Source organism: Passer montanus, unplaced genomic scaffold (genome assembly GCF_014805655.1).
Source record: "Passer montanus isolate IOZ18808 unplaced genomic scaffold, ASM1480565v1 scaffold10, whole genome shotgun sequence".
Lineage (NCBI taxonomy): Eukaryota > Metazoa > Chordata > Aves > Passeriformes > Passeridae > Passer > Passer montanus.
In genome coordinates, this window is record NW_024356505.1 from 29349623 (window position 1) to 29369400 (window position 19778).

At 45.4% G+C, this 19778-nt stretch overlaps 1 protein-coding gene across 9 annotated transcripts in view; it reads left to right on the top strand.

The window, feature by feature from the left end:
* JCAD (junctional cadherin 5 associated) overlaps positions 1-19778 on the top strand; it is a 59914-nt gene that overhangs the window by 36082 nt on the left and 4054 nt on the right. For 2 of the 9 annotated variants that reach the window (XM_039704405.1, XM_039704396.1), the window contains exons 2-3: positions 7619-7980; positions 14288-18053. In XM_039704405.1, coding sequence (XP_039560339.1) covers positions 7679-7980; positions 14288-18038 — 4053 coding nt within the window. In that variant the 5' untranslated portion in view covers positions 7619-7678 and the 3' untranslated portion in view covers positions 18039-18053. Of the gene's footprint in view, positions 1-2597; positions 2747-4140; positions 4343-7618; positions 7981-13885; positions 14035-14287; positions 18054-19778 lie in introns of those variants that run through there. The other 7 variants (XM_039704420.1, XM_039704379.1, XM_039704387.1 and 4 more) reach the window with 7 other exon arrangements.

A 19778-nucleotide genomic window follows, 5' to 3' on the forward strand; every position in this document is an offset into this window, starting at 1 on the left:
GAAGGTCACGTTGTATTTGGGGTGAGGTGGCTATTTGTAGCGCTGAGAGATTTGTGGGAAAGTGTTTTGATTTTCTGGGAAATGCGTGGAGCATGCCAACAAGACATTTTTTGGGGGAAAGGTAGAGGAAGAATATTACAGAGTTTAGTTTCCATCCCAAATCCCTTGTGTCTGAGGCAGGATTGCTTCATCTGCACCACTTCTGCTAGGTGTTCATTCAGACTGTTCTTGAAAACCTGTATTGATTGACAGCCTGCCAGCATAAACAGTCAATAACTATCATTATGGCTAGACAGTTCCTTTTAATACCTAATCTAAATCACCCTTGCTGCTTCCTAAGTCAGTCCCTTCGGTTATCCACTTCTGCAGGGAGTAGGACAAGATTATTGCAGCCTTTTAGCAGCCTGACATATTTAAAACTTGTTATTATGTCTCATTCTCTCACCCTCATTCCTCCGCACTTTTCTTCCAACTAAACAAGCCCACTTCTTGTACCCTGTTCTCTAGGGGTCACACTTGGCTAAATTTTTTATCCTTCTTGTGAGCATCTTGCTTGAGGTAGAACGCAAACTGGATATAGGGCTGAGGGGAGTAAAGAGCCTGGTGTGTGATGCTTCTCTTGATATATCTCCAGGCTTATTCACCAGTCTGCCAAGCCCTGCACTGCTCTTATCCTGAAACCATAGAATTGTTAAACTTGGAAAAGGTCTCTAAGATCATTGAGTCAAATCATGTCATCCCTCTTTGTGACTACAGCACCAGAGACTCTTGCTGTACTGCTCCTTTTTGTTTTGCATGACATCCTTCCTCTTCAACATGTTTTTTTACACCTGCCTGTATTGAATCTCAATCATTCATTTCAGACTGGCTCTTTGATTTATTAAGATTTTATTCTAATTTTAATCCCTGAAAATGCTCACAGCATTCCCTAGAGATTTGTAATTGTAATCTTCCTCCTAATTTACAAGTCATTAATGGAAATAATGAGTAGAACAAGACCCCAGGCACAGCCCTTATGTGTCTTTTCAGGTTGCCATTGGACTTGCTACTGTTGCTTGAGTACAGATTTGAAGCATTTGTATGCCTGCCCACAGTAAATTATACCTCAATTGTATTCACCTCATTTGCATACAAGACTATCACATGCATTCATCAAGGCTTTCCTCATTCCAACGTGTGACTTGTGCTGTTTTTTCCTCTCCAGTCACTACACTCCCAGCTCTGTCAAAGAAGAAAATTAAATAGATTAGGCTTAATTTGTTCTTGACAAGTCTCTATTTTCTGTTTTCTCATGGCTTTATCATGTGGGAGTGGATGCAGCTGCAGTGCAAGGCGGCAAGCAGGGAGATGGAAATTCTTCTTGGATTGCACACTTGCTCCCTCCTGCTCCACGATAAAGCAGCACTTGTTTTAAGTATTTACAAGGGAATTGAATAATAATTTGTCTGATTTGATATCAAAGCAAGGCTGTTTGGTCTATGTTACCTCAGATCTGTCTCCTTCCCCCTTTTGTTTGAAGTTAGATAATATGTTTGCCCTTCATTCATCCTTTGAGAATTTCTAGAAGGTGTTTACTCATGGCTAGGAGGCAGCCCTGACTAGTTCCCTACTCCTTCCTTACTCCTAGCCTATGCTTAATTAAGCCCCACTGAGCTGGATGCATCCAACTGCATTAATGTTCTCCAATCTTTCTCCTGTGTTCTAGAGTATCTTTGCATTAAATAGCTAACATTTGACGAGTTGGATGCATCCAACTTGCATTAATGTTCTCCAATCTCTTTCTCCTGTGTTCTAGAGTATCTTTGCATTAAATAGCTAACATTTGATCATAGTGAAAATTATTGTTGAAGGCTCTTCAAACACATTGATTTTATCTTTCCCGATGGAGCGTGTCTCTGCAAGTCAGTGGATGTGGTGCTGGCTGTTTCTGTGGCAGAGGGCAGGGGCATGGCATTCTGGGGTGACTGCATGTACAGCACCACTGCAACCTGCTGGTTACAGTCCCATCTGACTTTATTGTCCTGAAAAAGATGAAATTAGCAAGGTAAAAACCTTGTTTAATGTGCTTTTGATAGGCTGTTTTATATACACACATGCAAAGCCAGAGTGAGAAAACAGGAGCAATTTAAATGTCCAAAGCCTTAGATATTCTCCTGGGATATAGCTCAGGGTTATATTTAGACAGAGCAAGTAGCACCATCTAGTATTGAGACAACCATAAGAACCTGTTTTCCATTGCTCTAGTCTGTCAGGCTTTTATCACTTGATCTGAGACTTTCAGGTTGTGTCTCTCTCTCTCAGGCTAGGTTTATTTTAATATTGTCAGTTAAATCAATTCAACCATTTCCAAGAAAAACTAGAGGGGAGGAGAGAAGGAATGTTGTTTTGCCTGCATTAGAAAGGGGAAAGAAAATAAAGAAAATAAATCTTTCAGCTTTTTTATTAAGAGCTGCGGTGCCATCATGTTCAAGAACATGATCTGTGGTGGCAAGGCTTGGAGACATCTGTGTGTGTTCTTGAGACTCATCTCTGTTTTGAGTGACTCCATTTTCTGAAGACTTTTCTCCCCATCCATCAGCACACCCCATCCTCTGGTGCTGCCTGCTGGTGACCCAGCCCTGTGCTCGTGCCCTCGCTGCTCCAAGGGATGTGCCAGCAGAGCATTCCTGTGTAGACCCGGCCCAGGGCTGTGCTGCTGGAGTGGGATCATCCCTGTAATGACAGCTCCTGCTTCTTCCAGGTGTAGGTGAGATGGGGTCTCAAATCTGGGAGCAGAGAGCAGGCACAGAGGTTCTTCTGCTGGAAGTGTAGGCAGGACAGTAGGTGTTCATCAGGAGGGGAAGGAAGAAATTGGGGTGATGGATGCAAACTGAAGCTGTGAGGGGTGCAGGAGGAAGGATGGGCTGTCTGCCACAGTGGTGGGCTGTGTGGGAAGAGTCACTCAGCTCTTGGTGGGACCAAGAGACAGGAGGGCAGAGAAGGGATCCTGGAGGAGACAGGGAAGACAGCAAGAAGGATTGGAGAGTGTGGAAGGGGGAAATGAAGGCACTGGGGTACATGGTGGTGAGGAGTTAACAGGGGTGGGGGGATATGGGACTTCCTGGACAAAAATGTTGGTATTGAATTAGATGAACAGAGGATGGAGGAAAGCACAGTATGAAAATTACTGCAACCAGTTTTTTTGGCTCATCCCATTAGGTTCATGTGCAGAGGCACTAGGTTCTTGCAGCAGTTGCTATGAATGCACCTAATTCACTTTTAAAGCTGAGTCCTTCAAAAAATCAGGTTGTAAGCACTTCAGACTGGGTGCCTAGAGTGGAGAGGGTTGTTTCACTTTAGTCTGTCTGCATAAATATTCTGTCTGGCACATGTCTGATATGAAATGGGAATAATGTCACCCAGACGTGAGTGAAGATAAGCTAGTTTAATGTGTGACCCATGTAGATAATACTCTTTGTAATTCAGATGCCTGTTAGTAGCTGTATCTTCAGAGCAGTGTTTGAATAGCTGCTGTAGAGACAGCCCAGGAAGAACTGCCATCACCTAGGCTGCACACCAATCGAGGCCAGAGTCCTGCAGAATTCAATAGCCTCGAGTCATGTAATTAGAGACTGCAGCAAATTGCGTGTCCTTGATTTTGGCAATTCTTAATGCTGTATGCTTCATTTTGCAGTATGAATCATGTTCCTTCAATGTTTTATTTTCTTGAAAGTTGTACAAAATAATTTATATTATTGTTATAAATAGTTCTGCAGAGGTGGGAGGGCAAATCATGCTCAAGAAGGACTTCAGGGGTTGTATTCAGCCAGTTGAAGGGTTGCCACTTTCCCCTACATTTCAAGTAGTGGAGGGCAGGAGAGATGTTACAGAGGGCAGCCAGGACCAAATCCTCTGTCACTTGTGGTCTTCCACCCAATACATGGCTGCTGTGCCAGGACACTCTGTGGAACTTGGGCTAAAGGAAGCAGCCTGCCAAAGGGCTGCTCAGAGCACCTTGAAGGGAGCATTCAATGCCATGCAAGTCATTTCAGAGCACAGAGGTAACACCTGCTTCTGCCATTGCTGCAGGTGTTGGCATTCATCATCACTGGTGCTGGTCATCATACAGATGGTGGTGGTACCCCACCGAAATAACAAGGCTTGGGAACCCCTGCCACTGAAAACAGCTACAGACAAAAGCAGATCATAAATAGAAAACAATGTGTTTCCCCCACGGAGACTGAGTTCCAGAAGTAGCTCAGAGGAAACTAGAACCAAATTTCTTCAGGGTGTTTTTCAGGAGTGCGTTGGGCTTTCCTCAGGCCGGAGGTGAGATCCGTGCTCATGGAATGAGCACCCCAAGGTGAGGCGCTCTGATGACGTTTCCATCTGGTGATCCCATTGTGTTCTGCTTGCCCAGGCTGTGGGTCTCCATTGTGTCTGTCTACATGGGGGCTGATGCTGATTTCCGCCATTCACACTTGTTTCTTTGCATCTGAGAGTGCTGCTGAGAAGTTTCCAGAGAAAATCTTGGCCGCTATTTCCAACGTATTGCAGAGTTGTACCGGCTGCCGGGGACAAGTCGGAAACACTGGCAAGATAGCAGGCATCCTCAGGAAGCAAACCCTATCAGAAAGCACTGATGTCATTGGCAAACAAAACAAATGAGGGCTGGAAAAACAAACTGTTTTGCAGCGTTGTTGATCTTCCCTCAAATTAGAAGCTCTGCACAGCCTTTACTCTGCGGTCCAGACTGACAGATTATTTACATAGAATGCTGCAGCAGTGGTTTTGTTACTCCTGCCAATCCAATTGCTTTGATTTTATTTTTTTAGGTTTATTTATCTAAGGGAGGGTGGGGTGAGTGTCCCAGAACTCTAGCCAGATTCAGAAAGCTGGCCAGCATCCTTGCAGATGATGGGTGCTGACATGGTTGATGTCCTGCAAGCTTTGATCAGGCAGGACTTCTGGCTTCCCTGTCCCTGATCAGCTCCAGTGCAGGAGATGCTACTTCCCCATGACTTCTGCACAGCCCTTTGAGGCTGTGTCCTGGCAATGTCCCAGCTAGGGCCACCTGCCACCACTGCTACTGTGCCATGAGCACAGAGCAGGATTCTCCCGCTTGGTTGTTCCCATTGTGGTGTTGTGATGGGCATGGTGATAGCATCCTTCTCCCAGATGGGCCTCCCCACCACACATAACACCATGGGGTTTCCCCTTCCACACATGGTGAGTTTGCAGAGCAGGAAGAGACAGTCATACCAGTTCCTCATGGCACACTTCCACTTGTTGCTCCTCACCACTGGTGCCAAAAGCAGGATCAGAGTAAACCCCATGGGCTGGAGGTTTCTCGCCCACATGCCTTCGCCTCTCTGATGGCTGCAGTGGGTGGCAGAGAGGGGGTTAAACTCCTCTCCAAACCAGCCCTCTAACAGCAGGAAAAGCACATTTCTTCCTTGCACCTGTGAGCGCTTCAATGGGCTTTCTGCTGTTTATGGTAGTCACATTGGATCTTCCTCCTGTTAGAAGCTGAACAGCTCTAGCAGCCAGCTGTTCCCTCTGCTCGGCTCGTACCTGGCTCCTTGTACAGTCCAGGCAGGGGGTGGATGGAAAATCAGCTTTTTAGGTCAGCATTCAAAAATAACCCTCAAAGCCTTCTCTTCATTCCATGAGGGAAGGGTCCCACTCCTCCCTGCTTTCTGCCTGCTTGTACTTACTGCTGGCTCATCTACTCTGAGCTCTTACTGGGAGTTTGGAGTTCTGTTCTAGCAGGGGCTAATATCTTCAGCACAGAGCTTTATTTCTCTGTTTTTAAAGGGTGTGTAGTGTTGCATGTGTGAAAAGGGAGGAGATTCATTAAGCTCTAGGGACAAACCGGTTTAGGTGTTCAGGAGGCTCTCAGGGTGGAAAGCCACTTTTGCAGTGTTCCAGGTTAAATTGTGGCTCTGCATAACAACTGTGCCTGTTTTTCTACACTGTGAGCTCTCCCTGGGCGAGTGCCATGGCCACTGTGGGCAGTGCAGCAGTAGCTGGAGGGTTCCTGGGTGCCTGGAGCTGCACGCCAGGCTGGCCCAGAGCAGCTGGCCAGACTGGCTCCTCAGCTGGCACAGCATCCAGGAGTCAAGGTGGGACAGAAAATGGATGGGGCACTGGATAGGCAAAAAGTAGCCATAACACTTGGAGTGCTGCAGCACAGAAACTGGTTTATATAGCACGCCAACCCATCCACTTCTGTGTATATGTAGCCTGAGAGATTTACTACTAATAAACATGCAACAGCCATCTCAGTAGTTGCTCCATTTAGAGTAAATCCTTGTGAGCAGTAGTGAACAGACTTCTCCCTTTCTTCATGCCCAGGAAGAGCATTAGGGACAGTGTAGAAAATGCACTTTTGTGTTATGATTTTTGCAGAGACAGTCTCCTTTTAAGCAGCTGCCAGTGCAGGGCTCATGATCCTCAGGTGGACTGGCTGCTACCAAGGACACAAGTATTCACTACATGTGTTAAATGAACTCTTCATGCAGGGAAAATAATCTTGTCGTTATATTTTACATACATCTATTTCTGTGTGTTTTGTGTGTTTTACCTTTTCAGCCACCTTTTAAAAATTTCTTCCTTTTGTTAACACAGTTCAGACAGGGAGGAATGTATCAGGATGGGTCCATTGTTTTGTACAGCCTTCAGAACAGAACATTACCGTCCACACATTTTAAAACTCTGGAAGAATGGGTATTCTATAATTGCCATTATAAGCTGTGAGAGTGGTATAGACAATAGAGACTGTTTTCAGCCAACTAATTCAGTTTGCTGGATCTTTGCTCTAGTCAGTGCAGAATTGAGGGCTGTCACTGGGGAAGAAAAATCTTGACCATCCTGTGACTTGCAGATCCTTGAGGTACAATATACACGGGCATCACATGTTGTTTACAGTCATGTTACACAATGGAAGTGTGCTGTAAAAACAGCATACTTGAAATCTTAGATTTTGTTATTCTAACTGAGGATTGCAGCAGACCAATGCAGGGAGAAAAGAAAGTAATCTGTAAAAAGGACTGTTTAGCTGAGGTATTGCATGATATTACCTGGGTTTCTCATGTGGTTGCATAATTCGTTTTTGTTCTTATGCATATTTTGTCCTTGTTCATGTGAACATTTTTTTAAATTGGAATATGCAGAGCTGTAGGGAGAGGCTTATTGCTCTGTAATCCACCCCCTCCTCCTGCAGCAACTGAAAACATAATACAGAGCACACCTCTACATGACTGGAGAAAAATCATTGTCTAAGGAATTGCCTGCTCAAGTTGTAGGCTTACCTCCAGTGCAAAGTTTTTATTTTGAGGTCTCATTAGTGAAACCTGAAAGCTGCAATCACCAGTGAATTCTTGAGTGAAAGGGACTGAGTCAGCAGCAGCAGCACAGCATCTGCTGCTTGGCTGAGTGCAGGGAGGTGTATTGTCTAGGGAAGGACAGTACATGATTCATCAGCATCTGCATGCACTTTACTTCATCTATTTTATTAAGAGGGTGAAAAACTGTTTAAAGAAGATGAGACTTCTAGCTTCCTGAGCCTACCAGCTGATCAGAGGTATTTTTTCTTGTCTAAAGTGGACTTCTGATTGTTTTTGGTTATGTTTTGTAGTGATGGGTCCAGCTGGAAGGAGCTTTCTGATGGCACAGCTGTGAGTGAAACCAGCACAACATGTTCAGTGTTGAAGACCTTCTGATTTCTCATGGATACAAATTGTCAAAAAATCCCCCTGTTTCATACGAGAACAGATATGATGGATACCGGCATGAAATCACAGGGAACAGATCTGCTCAGAGAGCAGCACTGAATGGGATTGAAGCAGAATCCAGAGCTGGGGCCTACAGCAAGAAACCACTGGTGAAAACCAGCTCAAGCAGCACTGAAAGCAGCCATGGGAGCCAAGGGAGACAAGCAGGTCCTGGTTACCACCATGACCTTCAGGGTTTGTCCACTTTTCATACTTCAGAAGGGGGGTAAGTTTCAGCATCATGCCATGGCTTTGCTTTCTCTTTCTTTTGGTCTCAACAGGTAACTAATCATGACTCTAACCCTTAACACCTTCCTGTGATCCTTTCCTGCTCCCATCCTAGTAACCATTTCTATTCACTGGATGTCCACATCCAGTGGCACATCCATTCACCTTCTGCTAGAGAAAGGCCTTTGGGAATACTGGGATAATGGGAAGTGCCTGAGTGTGGGAAAATATGTTTTACTAATGTGGTCTGTATGAGAAAGGCCTTTCTGATGGACTTAGGAAAGCTTAGTTGTAGCACAGGGGGAAAAAAAAGGGAAAAAGGTCATCCTTTTCTTCAGTTTTAAAACTGCACCCAGCTACTTCTGCCACTTACACACCCAGGTTTTACTGTGGATTCGGCCACATGCAGCTCTTGGTGGGTGATTTGCATTCATAGAAGACTTGCTTGCTCCCCTAAAGGCTGCTCTTGTGGAGTAAACATGAGAAGGTGCCTGTGCACTTCTTTTATAAACAACTCCAAGCCAGTGGAAGCTCTTGTCGCTCCAGCAAACGTGCTTGCACGGCCATGGCTTGCTGGACACCGGGTACGTGCGCAGCGGGGCTGGGGCCGGCTGGGCAGGAAGAGCCCAGTGTACACACCGACACTCGGCCATTGTTCTGCAGCTATTTGAGTGCTGCAGATGAACAAAGGAAAGGGGCTCGAGCAGGACTGGAAGCCAGCCCAAGTATGACGATGGTTTACAAGGAAAAGCCCCTTCCTCCTGCCGAGTGGGCTTGAAACTGAAAGCAGGGCAAAACGCTGTCACCTTGGGAGCTTGTCCTCTTACAAAGACCTTCAGTAACATGTGGCAAAGCCATGTGTCCCTTACTCCTGGGCTTGTCTGCTCTTTCCCTTCACATCTTTTCCCCTTGCAAGTCTGTTTGCCTGGAGCAGGAATGGCTGCTGGTTGCCAGTTAGGATAATGGGCAGGAAGAGATGTGAGCCCTCTAAAGCAGTCATAGGACAGCAAGTCCTGGTGAAGGTCTCCAGGTGGAACCATCCATTCTAGAGAAGGAAGGACAGAACACAGATGTAAGGGTAGTTGGGAGGATCCTTTCTGGTGTGTTTTGGATGAAGAAAACGGGACAACAAAAAAAGTGAGGAAAGATACTGAAAAAGAATGGAAAAGGTTTTGAAGCAGAGGAAGAGAGTGTGCAGTGGTGCTGAAGCTGATGCTCAGTTTAGTGTGGAGAAATACTGTTGTGAAGAAGATCTGGCTGGGTGAGGCTGGAAGCTACCACAGCACTGCTGCTTCTGCATCCTGTTTGTCAGAGCCTGTGTGGATGCACAGGGGTTTGGGAGGGCTGCTGCCTCCCTGCTTCCCATTCCTCTGGGTGCATCTGCAGGGGCTCGCACATCTGCCCCACATCTTGGATATGGAAGAGATATCTGTAGTTGCTGACCTTGGCTAAATATCAAATAATGCTTTCTAACAGTTTAAACATCTCTTTCTAAATGCAAGGGGTGGGACCTGCCAGTCTACAGCATAGTTAAATATTAATCCTGGTTTTTAAAAGTGGCTTTTCCGCATAACATAGGGAACACAACCCTGGAAATGGCTTTGTCACACTTCCATAAAATAGAAATATTTTCTTGCTGTTACTGTTACAGCAAACTGTGATTCCCAGTGAGCATACTGGGAGCTCTCACAAGGGACTAGCAGCTAGAAAAACCTTTGTATCATCCCTTCCTTGCCATGCCTGTGAGTGTGGAGTGCCTCTGGTGTGGAGCGTGATACAGCCATGGCTGGGCTGGTCTGGGAAGGGAGGAGAGAGCTCTCCAGGCTGGATCTGGGGAAGCCACAGCACTGCAGTGCCTTGTGTCAGCTCCTGAGCCCCTCCAGGTCCACTCCCAAGTCACAAGGCTGCCGTGTCGTGTGAGCTGCTCCAAAGCTGGACAGAAGATACCTGTGCTGGCCCAGCTGGGCGTGCTCAGGCCTTGGCAGGCGGGCTGTGCTGAGCTCCAGCAGGCGTTTTGAGATCGCTGTTGGTTTCTGGACTGCTCTGGGAAATCAGCTTCTGGTTCCCAGGCTGGGAAAGTGCTGCACACTGCAGAGACCTGGGGACAGTTTGGGCCCAAAGAGAAGATTTACTTCTTCTCTTTGAAGTGTTACTCCCTGGGCATCGCAGGCTTCCTGCCACCATTTCTTGGTGCTGCTTTCCCAGTTAGCACAGAGCAGGAGAGGGCCTGAGCAGGCTGTGTCTCTCCTTCAGGGATGGCAACAGTTCCACAGCAACTCTGAGCATGGCTTAGGCTCCTTGTCCAGGGAATTATCTACACCATGCTCTTGTTTACACCACTGATGTAGAACTAATCATCTCCCATGCACCACGGAAGTGGGTGATGTTGCCAGCCTCGTGGCTGCCTTTGCAGGACTTGTGGTGTTTTGTGATGGTAGGGGATGATGCTGTTGTCTCTGCTTATTAAGGTTGTTCTGCTAATCAAACCTTGTTGAGGAGGGTGGAGTCTTCATAGCCACTGCTCCTGCTGCTCGTGAGGGGAGAGTGATGCTCCAGTGAAATGGGGAAGTGGTGTTTGGCTCCATCCTATTGTTCTTCAGGCAGGGTGTGAGGGAGCAGATGGTGGGAGGGCTCTTCTGGCTGTCCTTGCTTAACTGAGCATTCAGAGGCCAAACAGTAAAGATTTGGAAGAGGAAACAAGTTCAAAAAAAAAAAGGGAAAGCTGATCCTATGGGTATAGATGAGAGTTCTCTTCACAGGAGAACTCCCTTCTGATTCTGTTCTAATTAGAGAGAAGAGGCACTTTGCTTAGTTGTTTGTGTGGGAGGAACTGTTAGTAGCTAGCAAATTTAGTGATAAATAGATATCATTAATGAGATCACCTGCTGGAACAATTAGAAAAGTATACTGGTGTTTTCCAATGCTGGGTCTCAGAAGAGTGTATGTGAGGATAGGATCTCAAAATAGAACAGAAGCTGCCAGTGTCCAGAACAGCGCTCTGAAAACTTTTCCACCTTGCTGACTTTCTTAACAGTGCTGTTTGTGGGGCACAAAGTCTGTGCCAACAGCTCTTGCAGGATGAGCTACTGAGGCCCCAACACCTTCCACTTGCATGCTAGCAGCCAGCAACAGGGACAGACATTCCCTACATAGCCCTGCAGTGGCCTAATTCTGCAGGGTTTGGACTTCGATGCCTGTGCCATGCTGCTTCACTTTTGGCCCCATTATCTGCATCATGTGAGGTCCTGCTGGTCCAGCGTCACCCCAGGGGAAAAGGGCAGCTCTGAGCAAGACAGCTCAGTGGAATGTGGTCATACAGCCAGTGCAGCATGGACTTATGGCCTCATTTCTTGTAAAGGCCTAAAATTCACAGAAAGCTAGAAATAGTTTTGGGGGTTTTAAACCATTTTAATTAAACTAACTTTATATAGAATCAATTCAAAGCACTTTATGAGAGCAAATGTGATACTCGTTAGAAGGAGGCCTGTTAGAAAAGAGTTCATAATGTTAAAAACCCACCTCCTTGATCCCTTGGGACCACTCTGCCCCTGGAACTTATATCTCCACTGTTGGTCCCATGAGACTGCTCCATCCTTGGCTCCATCCTCCTCCCAGCTGTCAGGCATGTGGAAGCTGCTGTGTCCTGGTGTGCATTTCTTTGTGCATCAGCACCAGCACATCCTGGAGAGACACAGAATTGTATAGAGGCAGTCTGAGATGAGCTGCTGTATAGAGGGGCTGTGAAGTCTTCTCTTTGGTGATAGGCACCACCTCACCTTTGGTGAGGCTGCAGTGAAGCATTTCAAACTTGGAGTGGCTCTTGGAAGTTTCCCCTTCACCACTTCATTGACTGCAAGACCCAGAAGTGCCACATGTCCAGGAGCGAGGCACTCTGCTGCAGCTGTGGCCACCAGCAGTGTGTTTGTGCTGTGCTGCCCCACTGCCTCCTGCCTGCCTGCATGCAGGGGTGCAGGAGCTGCTCTCCATCCCTGAGAGCAGAGGAGACCTCAGGATGGAGCTGCACTGGAGGGTGCTTGGAGCATCCTCTTCACACAGTGCAGTGTCATCTTCAGAAGTTTACAGGGCCCCTGATAGAGGCTGGCTGTGTAACCACTTCTAGTGCCTTAGCCAGGATTTACAGAGACAGATACTGTCTGTCCTATGAGTAGATCTTAGAAAGGATCAGGTTTAAAATGTTCTAAATGCCACCTTTTAAATGTCTTTTTTACAGTCTTGTTGCAATAATGACATAGTACATGTTACACAGTGGTTTGTATCATGTTCTGAAGTTCATTACTGGAGCCTAGTTATTAACCTTTAAAAATAAATTTAATCTTTTATACAGCTTTTAATAAATGGAGGGCTTTCTCTCTTTCTGTTGAAAAGGATTTTGGGTTAATTTGTGGGGGTTTTTAAATGGTGAATTAAGCTTTGCAACATCACGGGAAATTTAAAAATCAGAATTTTTAGGTTCTTTTCTAAGAGATGCTACCACTTAAGTAGGAATCATCTCGGAGAAGTGTGATGATCTGTGCTGAGCAAGATGTCAAACTAAATAATTCTAATGGTCTCTTCTGATCTTGGAATCTGCAACTGTACTTCCTGCAATTTCTGTAGACCCTTTTACAATGATGAATAAAATCAATCAGAAAGAGCAACCTGTTCATTTTCTCCTCACTCTTGCTGGACCCTGTTTCTCACCTCATTTTGTAAACACAGATACAAATGCTGCCACAGAAGTATGGGGATGAGATGAAAAGGTAGAAAACAGCATTTGTTCAGCTGTATGTTTCCACATGGAAGTGTTGGTTGTCACTACAGTCAGCTTCTGATATAGGAGGTGTCCTGTTATATTTCATTGGTTAATGGAGATGTCTGTTCCTTCTTGGGGTTCAGCATTCACACTGTATTTCATGCTTCAGAGGCAGAACATTTTGTTCAGAAGTTCAGTCTTAATCCAATTGAATTAATATGAACAAGATGCTCTTTATCCCAGTGTGGTTTTTAAACTTTTAGAGTCATAGGATGAAAGTAATATACATAAAAGAAAATTGCTGTGGATCTGCATGGCTTAATTTTCATTCTGAATTTTGACTTGTATTATGTCTTCACAAAGTCCTATTTAAATATATCATTTAAATAGATCATGTTTTTAGTAAAAAAGAGCCAGATGACACTGTTTATATACCTTGGGGTGGAGGGAGGAGGAAGAAATTCTTGGGTTTTATCTAGATACTTGTCCTATTTCTGTCAATTTTGATTTTTCTTTCCAGTCTTATGCTGGTGGCAGCCACATAGTGTAAAGGCAGTTATATTGTTGGACACCTTAGGTACAAGAATAGCAGAATGCAATTCAAGTAGAAAATTAATTATTTATATAGAAGGGTACCAATTTTGTTCTGCAGAAATGTATAAAACAGTTTACACTCTGTTCAGAACAGACAATGAACCTATTCTGTTCATGTAAATCTGTGTTCTGAATTTCTAATCTGCAATGTCTAATGTCTTTCATATTTCACTGATAGATTCTTTTATTTAAGAATTTTATACTTCTTTCGAAGTATTTTGCATTTTAAATATTGGTTCTGTCTTATTCAGAATTGTGTTGATACATCACCATTGTTGTGACATGTGTCATTTAATCCAAAGCACACTGAAGAAATTTTTTCCCTTGGAAAGATGAACAGGAATCAATTCAGGAACTGACATGTTTAATTTCAGCACTTTTACCAGGATGCAAATCATGTTTCTTACAGACTATATCTTATGAAATCTTAGGATATAGACACCTACCTGTTCTCCCTACCTCTGCTTCCTGGAATCCTATTAAATTTGAATACCACAGTAGTCTTCTTGACGTCTATATATTTTGATTTAGCAGGATACAGAAGTAATTTAAGACAGTCACTTCTGGTTTTGGAATGGCATCTTAGGTTCAGAAGCTGGTCTGGGTTGGAAGGGACCTTCAAGATCATCTAGTTCCAAGCCCCCTGCTGTGGGCAGGGAATTTTCTAATGTCCATCAAGCAGGGATGTGCGTGTTTGCACAGCAGGTAACTGTGTGCATTTGTCTCTCTAACATCTTTGCATAGCTAACAACATGTCAGAAGAGCTTCTTTCCCTTCCTTTACCCATGTTAATTGACTGACTTTTAAATCCTCTCATTAAAATTGTCATCTGGTTGCAAATAGATTACACAAAACCCCATTGGCATAACTCATCATTTGACCTCCTAATGGCCTTACCCATGGTAGAAAGAACAGGCACCTGTGCACATTGCCTCTGACACTGCTTTTTTTTCCCCAGGGTTTATGACAGGCCTCATTTAGCATGGTCTTCCCAGCCCAAGACTGATAAAGATCTCGCCTACTGGAGGAGACGAGGACAGGACTTCAGTGTGCTACTGGGCTATTCCCAGAAGGCCAGTGTGGAGATGAAAGGCCTGGCTGCAGCCCCAGGGGCACCCCGGCACCCCAAGGAGAATCAGCTGAAGGTGGGGACAGGTGCAGGGTATGCCAGAAGAAGCGGCTTGCAGGAAAGCTGTGAAGTGCCCAGTGACTGCAAATGGCAAAGTCTGGAAGTAGAGAGCTGGAACCAGCCAAAAAAGGTAGGGAGGCAAATGTCCGAGGGTGACAGGGAGAAGCTGCTCCAAGAGCTGTATTCGCTGACCCTGGGAGACAACGTGCTCAGCACCCACAGCAGGGGGAAATCGCAGTCATTGCCGAGGGTCCTTTCACCTGAGAGCATGAGGTGCGTGGAAATGCCCTCCCTGACCAACAGTAACAACTCACTCAGTGTCACTAAAACCCCCTCCTATCCCCCAAACAGACTGGGTGTGGAACCAGCCAAGCACCATGGAACAGGAGGCAATTTCCTTCCCCTGGTGAAGCCCAAGTATGGGAGACCTCTCAAGCCTCCATCCTATGAACTGCAGCGGCAGACTAGGGCACCTGCAGAAACCGTGGGTTTCCAGGACCACTACCAGAAAGAGGAACCCATCTCCTACTTAGCCAAAGTCAATGAGTCAAGGCAAGATGCTGGCATTCCAGACTCTGGTTTGGAGCCCCCAATGTATGTACCTCCTCCTTCTTACAAATCCCCACCTCACCAACACGTGACCCCACATTCCCCCAGTGAAGTGCCTAACACCAATACCTGCGCCAGCAGCGATCCACAGGGTCCTGCAGAGCGGGTTGTCCCCTCCCAACGACCAGCAATGAATACTTTTGAAGTGGGGGGTGACCCTTGCAAAGACAACCATTTTCCTCATGGGAAGCAAAGCCATGCAAGGCGCCCTGCTGACCATCTGCGTTCCGTTCAGTATATTCCCTTTGATGATCCTCGGATACGACACATTAAAATTGCACCACTGGAAGGTCTGCAGGGCAACTCTAACCACACTGAAAATGCATGTAGTCCCAGTTCTGGTGCTTTGCAAGAGAGAAATCTTGAAGTACAGTACAACAGTGCCTTTGTGGATGCATCAAAATTGTCCAGTTCTGCAAAGGGAGAAAGAGCTTCCGACAGCTCCACCCATAGCAACAGATGGTTGGCACCATCCATCCGAGATCAGGAAAACTGTGCCTTGCTGGACCAAAGAGACAATTGTAGAGCAACTAATCACAGCCCCCGTAACGAAGCCAGCACAGAGTACACGAAAGGCAAACTTTCTGTAAGAAATTCACATATGGACAGCACCTGTGAGACTGTTACAAAAGTGAAAAAGTTTGAACCTGGAACTGGGATGCAGAGCAAAAAGAGTTCAAAGAAAAAAATGAATGAAACTATATTTTGTTTGGTCTCCATCCCAGTTAAATCAGAATCCAATCTGCCAGATACAGATAGGAACAACAACATAACTCAGAGCCCTGATAAGAATAGGTTTGATAACAATGGGGCTTTGCAAGAACAAAGTCTCTTAAGTATGTCTTCAACAGACTTGGAGTTACAAGCGCTTACAGGAAGCATGACCAATAAAAATGAGTTACAAAAACAAGAGCTGTGGAGACCAGAAGAGTTCAAACAAATGAATGACCTCAGATTTATTCAGCCTACAAAACACAGAGAGCTCAAATATTCTGGCTCCTGGCCAGGTGATCAGTACAAAGACCAGCAGACACAGACAAGTTTCTCTGAAGAACCTGAGAGCCCAGAATTCTTCCATGGTACAAAGCCTGGGAAGCCTGATAGCAGCAAACCGCTATCTCCAAAACTCCCAGGATGTACAACATCCACAGTGGGGGCAAAACAGCCAGTGTCACCTCTTGATGAGAGAGGCTGCAGGCAGAACAGTTACAGTATGAAGGGCCAGACTCACCTCAGCCAGTCTAGCAACAGTGCATTTTCTAGAACTGCCACCTCAGTCCTTCAGTCTCCCTCCCCTAAAGCCCACCAGAGCCAGCCTGTGCCTGTCCAAGAGAGGGAAAATGGCCTTCTTTCCAAGGGAGATGTAGTTAAGGGAGAACCAGGTGCTCCCTGCAACAGTACAGAACCGTTTGGGCAGTTCCTGTTGAAACCTGTAAGTCGCCGTCCCTGGGATGCAATAAGTGAGCTAGAAAGTTTTAACAAGGAGCTGCAAGGGCAGGAGGAGAGCACAAGCAGTGAAGAAGATTTGGAAAGTGCTGCAGCTCCTCTGCAGGCAGGTGCCTTTATGCAGAGGAGGGAGTCCAGAAATGAGAAGTCAAACCAGGAGCCAAAACATGGTGGGAAATCAGAAATGGTTGTGCCAGAGGTGCCTGTAATTAGGTCAGGAAGGGTTAAAAGTAAGTCTGAAAGTTGGAGCATGGGGACAGAGCATGGGGGTGAGCTAAGATGTGCTGGCTTTCAAAGGTCTTCAAAGCCAGGAGGGAGCAGCGAAGGAGTGAGGCCAGCAGATGGAAGTCTGATAACAGAAATGGGGATGGGGGAAGCCAAGAGCAGAACAAGCAAACAGCCAGTTCATGAGGGCCCTGTCAGAAGAGTTTTGTCCAGTAGCCCAAGTAGTACATGTCACAGTAATCCTTTCAATAACCCTGTCTTGCAGGAGATGAGTGAAGACCAAAATTACCTAGACTTTGTTAAACTGAGCAAAGGTGCAACTCCCACAAATGATAGGGTATTAGAGAGAGGGTCAGCAGTACGCTTGTCACTAACAAAGAGGAACCAAAGGTGCTCTGAGCCAGACTTAAGGTCAGTGGGACTTGATGTGGCCCCAGAACCTGGTGCTAACAACTCTGATCACTCTTCGGATGCAAATGCAGTGGAAATCCCTGTGAATGAGTCATTGCAGGCAAGAGCTGCAAGAATTTTAGGTATAGATATAGCAGTGGAGTCTCTCCTTCCAGATGACCACGTTGGGCCCCACCTGGGCACTAGCCCTTCAAACGGTGCTCAGGACTTTGAGTCATCACCGGTAGGGAGCACAGTAAGTAAAAAAGAAGGAAAAAAGGAAGATTCTTACGAAGGCAGACGAAAGTGTGGCTGGACAGAGAGTGCTCTCTTTGTCAGAGCAGGAGGGAGATCTTTATACCCTGTTGAATGCCAGGCCACTCACCAGGAGGCCAGCGCTAAACCCCTGCTAACTGAGCAAGTTCTTGAACAACCTGTGAGCCCCAGCCAAGGTGAGGACCAAAACTTGGTTTGCAAGTCAGCTGCTTATCAGCATTCAGAAAAGAGAGTGAGGAGCACCTCAAAAGTGATAGAGACACTCCAAGGCAAGCTGGCGTCTCCACCCAGCCGGACTGCCATGGACCGCTTGGTGCGAATGAAAGAAGTTGACTCTGTGTCGCGCATGAGACGTCTGAGCATTAAGAGCGCAGACTCGGCAGAGGAGGTGGATGAGGAGAAGCTGTCGAAGGTATCAGAGGAGAGAGGAAGCAAACTGGCAAGCTCAGGGGCTGTTTCCAAGCGTGTTATCTCTCTCAGTGAAAATGGATGTTTGGGTGGAATGGACAAGAAGAAGATCGACAGAGATTTTTCGTTAGGTAAGACTCTGTTATGGGAGATCCAGATGGGTACTCGTTTCTTATGTAATGGGCATGATCAGTTTGCTTATGCCCACGTAATGCTGCTCAAATAGTAACAGGCTGTAGGTGGTACTATCCTCATCTGGGAGCCACCCACTTTGCTCTCCGTGTGGAAAAGATGAGTGTTCTCTGGTCCCATTTTAGGAATTGTTACTGTAAAACTCACTTGTGATACAGAAATTCATTCACAGAGGCCTGGAGTGCTCCCTAAGGTCTTATCTCTGTCTAATTGTTTCAGGGAATGGCCAGGCTAAAACAGTGGAGTTCAAAGACAGTCACTCTAATGCCCATGTTTGGGAACATGTGGTGATTTAATCATAGCTGTTTCTTGAATGCCAATTTTTTTCCCCTCTCTAATACTTAAGTAGACACATACTATATCATAGTTCAGAAGAAACTAAAAATAAAAATCTGATGTTCTTCTATGAAGCCTCTGGGAAATGGCTGCATGTTGGGGCCTGGAAATTCTCTCTCTCTCTCATGAATATTTTCCAGATCAGATGTTGAGAATAACTATTAACCCCAGGACAAATGGAAAGTTGACTTTTTCAGTGAACACCTTTTTTTTTTTTAAACATTTTTTGGTGTTTCTGATCTCTCTAAAACATATAAACTTATGTAGTCCATATGCATCCCCAAAGTAACATGAGCAGTTCTCTCTCTGAAACAGTTTTCATTTAGCATTTTTTTAACAACTGAAAATCAGTTGTTGCTATTAGACCTGTGTAAAGAGATAAATCTCCCAGGCCACCTGTCTAGTCCATTAAATAAATTGGAGTGAGCAAACATACAGTGTGAAAGCTGTTAAATTAATATTAATCTCCTCCTTCGTTTTTCCATCCTTTCTGTTACAGTTGACACTTTGCCTTGAAATCTGCACAGGTTTTTCATTTAACCTTATTGATAAAAATCTATTCACAGTTTTGCAGTACAGAGGGACTGAAATTAAATGAGTATAATAATTAATTTAAAGTATAAATTAAATTATACTTTAAACTGGATTTCTGCAATTCCAACTGAAAAGAAATGCTTTTATGAGTTCTAAGTATTGACTCCTGCAGCCTTGAAGCCTTTTTCTCCATGTCTTTTTCTGTATCCCACATCTTTGTCTCTTTCTGCTCTGAACTGTATTTCTCTAGACCAGATTTTTCAAACAGACTGATTCAGCTTTCTTGTACCCATCAGGTCTAGTCTGCCCCACATGCATTTCATATGCTTTCCTCCCTTGGGGTTTCTGCTGGAGTGAAGAAAATAGCTGTTGTGGTGACATGACTTCAGGGATGTATCAAAACAGATTGTGTGTGTTTTATTGGAGAGTTATTCTGCAGTAAATTAGGTCTAAATTTATCCCTCTTGCTGACAATGCCAGGCTTATATTCTGCAGTGTTTTCCCACTGCAGCAGCTCCCTCACAGCCATAACAGCCCTCCCCATGTTTGGATGGCATGAATGTCCCTTCCTGCTGTGCATGTCCAGGGTGACACACATGGGGTGGGCAGGTGGCTTCTGGCCTCTTCCCATCCAAAGACACCCTGATTTGTTGCTGGCCCCAGAAGCTTCACCTTAGAGAGGGACTGTAGATTCATGTTTGTAAGAAGGCCTCTTTCAAATCTCGCCCCAATTTTCGCAATAGCTGGTTGGTACCATTGAAAGCCCAAATGAGAATTAACCCTTGTGTGGAAAACCATTGTATTTGTTGCTTTCAAAGAGCAAATATTCCATTCTAAATGGCCACTCTATTTGGAGCAAGGTAGGGTGATGTTAGTATTATAATTGCAGACTGGGCCTGTCACA